General features: G+C 39.9%; 1 protein-coding gene across 1 annotated transcript; it reads left to right on the forward strand.

Moving 5' to 3' along the window:
- Positions 1 to 456: 456 nt before the first annotated feature.
- LOC125997166 (protein S100-A12-like) lies at positions 457 to 1,169 on the forward strand. Its single transcript, XM_049765615.1, has 2 exons — positions 457 to 594; positions 1,026 to 1,169. The coding sequence occupies exons 1-2, from the start codon at positions 457 to 459 to the stop codon at positions 1,167 to 1,169; spliced, it is 282 nt and encodes a 93-aa protein (XP_049621572.1).
- Positions 1,170 to 3,570: the final 2,401 nt, after the last annotated feature.

The raw sequence follows: 3,570 nt of genomic DNA on the forward strand, positions 1-3,570 counted from the left end.
CTCATAGTGCTAATAGATCCAGTGTTAGGCTAAAGTGATCGCTAAGGGGTAGGCACTCAGATGGCAGAAATCTGTAAAGGACTTAAGGTATCTTACTTGGGGTTAAGGAATAGTCCAACCACAGGGAACTTTCCAGATGATCTTGATTGAGTGGTACCCACTAATTTATACTCCTAGGACAGAATGGGAGAACATAGAAAGCCATAGAAACTGAGGCTAGAGAAGTTTTTAGATTTTACGTGATACTATATGTATTTTTCTCTCCCATCCTTTCATAAAATAAAAAATTCACCAGGGGCTAAGCACAGTGCATACAGAACAAAATCATACACAAAAACAGGGAGTTCTCACTTGCCTAAATTTTGGGTGCAAAAGAAGATGGTGAGGCAGAAGGTGCCAGGAAAGAACTGTCCTAGACATTCCTTTTTTACTGCAGGTTGAGGTGAAATTTTGAAGATGACTAAGCTCGAAGAATACATGGAAGGAATTGTCAACGTCTTCCACCAGTATTCATTAAAAGTGGGGCATGCTGACACCCTCAGCATGGACGAGCTGGGCCAGCTGGTCACACAGGAGATGCCAAACGTCCTAAAAGTAAGTGATATTCCTTTCATCTTAGTTTTTTGAGCTTCCCTGCCTAGAGAGTGTTTCAGGACCTAAAGTGATGCTGGGGAAGGGTGGATTCTTATTAGAGCTCCTACCTGGAGGAAAGAGAACCTTTATCTCATTGGATCACGTTGTCTCTGCATCACTCACAAATGTACTCCCTGGACTAAGTTTTTTTTATATCTAAAAAGAGGAGAGTGGATAGGGTAGTTAATGAACGGTAGCCTTCTCTCCAGGCCTAGCCATATGTCGTCTCTCGTCTAAGATGGCTCATACTGGTGGCTACTCTCATCTTTTGCTGAAGTCTCCAGCACAGTTTTTGTTAATAGGTGAAAAACCTCTAAACAGAACTCTAAGGTATGCAAGTCAGAGAACGTGGGAAAGATTTTCACTGCATCATCTCTGTTCTTTCCTTTTAGCAATCCAAAGATCAAAGTTCTATTGACAAAATATTCCAAGATCTGGATAAAGATGAAAATGGAGCCATCGGCTTTAATGAATTTGTAAAACTGGTGTCCACTGGGCTAAAGACAGCCCATGAAAATTTACACAAAACATGTTAATTTCTGATGGGCATTTCTTAGCAATGTATTCAAGATGTTTCCTTCTTCTCAGCCAATCCCATGCTGGCTCTAGGAAACTAAGTATTAATAAATGTCTATTCTTGAAACTTTCTTAACGTCTCTGGTCTATTGCTTGTCTATGCCATTTATTCTAAAACAGGACCTCGCCTCATTCATAATACTGACCTAAGTAGATTCATTTAGGTTCATCACAGTCACAATTTATTAAATTTAACATTTAGTTTTTATTCTTTCAACAAATATTCAATGAATGTCTTTGAACCAGGAATGAATTACATAAAGCTTAAGTACTCTTGGGATCTAAAAAAGCTAGAAGGTAGGATGCAATAAAGGAAAAAAAGTATATAGGCAATCACATAAAAATTAATGGCATGTCATGAGGATTAAAAAATTTATATCTGGGGCTGTAAGCCTTACAACAGTAAGGCATTTGCCTTTCACTCTTTTCAAAAAAATTTTTTTTATTTAAGTAACATGATTATAGTTGGGTTACAGTCACAAACAGAACACCCCCCCCCTTCACCAGTGTAACATTCCCTCTCCCAATGCCCCCTCCCTCTTCCCATCCCCTGCCTGTATTGAAAACAGACATTCTACTACAGTTATTTGTTTTTAAGTTCAGTAATTTTTTTTTCTTAAAGAATAAGGGTTAAAAAAATAGTAAAGATGTGACAGTGGCTATCGCATTGTTTTCAAAGGCCCAGAAAAATATGGGGAAAACCGAAAAAAATCCTTGATCTGATTACAAGACCTCACCCCCGAAGTTGACTGGCATAAAAGACCGACTCTGGGCTCCAGTCATTTCAGTCTAATCGGATTCATTCTCTGTAGTCCTGGTGAAACTTTTTCATACTTTAGCTGTTGTTGGTATTAGGTTCCTATATTTAAAAATTCTGGATTCTATGCATTTCTTTCATCAAAGTCAGGCTGATGTGGAACATTCTCTAGTTTCAGCACACCATTAAATGTGGAGTGATCTGCCCTGCATGCAAACTGTTGCTGAGTCATCAGGGTGTTAGGAGCACTCTTTGGAGTAAGTCAATGCCAGAGCAGTGGTAGGTATTACCTGGTAGAGGTTTGGATCCTGGTGATGTTATAGACAATTGTGGTTGTTTCCATAGATGGTATCCATTGTTCAGGGGTGTATGGTCAATGCCCATTCTTCAGAGACCTAATCCAAATCATTATGCCAATGTTCATGATATAAGGCCGAACTACATTACCAAATTGTGTTTCCATCTCTATTAGATGTTTGCATTTGCATATGTATTATTTTCCCATTTTAATGTGCCTATGCAAAATAGAAACAATGCCACAGATATTTTGGTGCATCTGGGGGCCAACGAATACAGTCCAACATTCCCCATAACTTGGTTCAGACATGAATTCTATATAGAGATACTCTTCTACCAGTATTGCTTATAAAACAGATCTCAAAGGGGGAAAGAAAACAAACAATAAAATAAAAAAAAAACAGTGGGCAAAATTGTCACTATATAAGAGGATATTCAAAAAGAGTTATAGATGTTAAGGGAATACATCTGAGATATACAAAAAAGATACACATGTCCCTTTTATGTTTTAGAAATAGTCAAGAGGGAGGGTGTTGTTTTGAGACACCACTTTGGTCTGTGATTTGGCCATGTGAAGAGTGCATAGAGCCATGTCATCCCCGTGACATTCAACATCCTGCTGAAGTTCTGTATCCCCAAGAGACTTTGCTTCCTAATTGCTGGAAGCTGAAAGCTCACCATCCTCCTTGCCCCCTGCAGGAATGGGGAAGCCTGGAGTCTCCTTTAAACTGCTCCTCGCTGGAACCCACTTGCTGGGACCCTGATCAGGCAGCCAGGGGTAACCCTGGGGACTGGGAGGAAGGAGAGGGAAGGCTGTAGGGGACAGCCGAGGCTGCATCTTCCCCTAAGCTTGGCCAAAAAGCCTACCATGTGGAGCCATGCCATCCCCGTGTTGCCTGATGAAACTTCAGACTCCCCCCAAAACATTACTGTGAAAGATATGCAATCCACCTTGGACAAAACAAAAATCATTAGTACAAAAAAAAATGGTTAAAAGTGGGGTAATAGAAGGTGGGAGTGAGGGAGTAAAGGAATGAAATGAACTCCTGGGCAGTGATCTGAATATGACAAACAGAATATGACAAACCATTGGCAAAACTTACCAAAAAAAAGAGGGAAAACACCCAAATCACTAGGATCATGAATGAAAGGGGAGAGATTACAACAGAACCCCAAGAAATACAACATATCATGAGATCATATTATGAACAACTATATTCAACTAGGCTAGAGAACCCACCAGAAATCGACATATTCTTGGACAAACACCCTCTTCCAAGACTGGAAAAGGAAGACCTAGAAACTCT

The sequence above is a fragment of the Suncus etruscus genome, chromosome 19, assembly GCF_024139225.1.
Source record: "Suncus etruscus isolate mSunEtr1 chromosome 19, mSunEtr1.pri.cur, whole genome shotgun sequence".
In the NCBI taxonomy this organism is placed as follows: Eukaryota; Metazoa; Chordata; class Mammalia; order Eulipotyphla; family Soricidae; genus Suncus; species Suncus etruscus.

What these genes read in the sequence shown, in the direction of transcription:
- LOC125997166 (XM_049765615.1), top strand. Translation starts at nt 457, where the DNA reads ATGACTAAGCTCGAAGAATACATGGAAGGAATTGTCAACGTCTTCCAC. An exon ending in AGATGCCAAACGTCCTAAAA is followed by an intron (nt 595 to 1,025) that starts GTAAGTGATATT and finishes CTTTCCTTTTAG; the next exon opens with CAATCCAAAGATCAAAGTTC.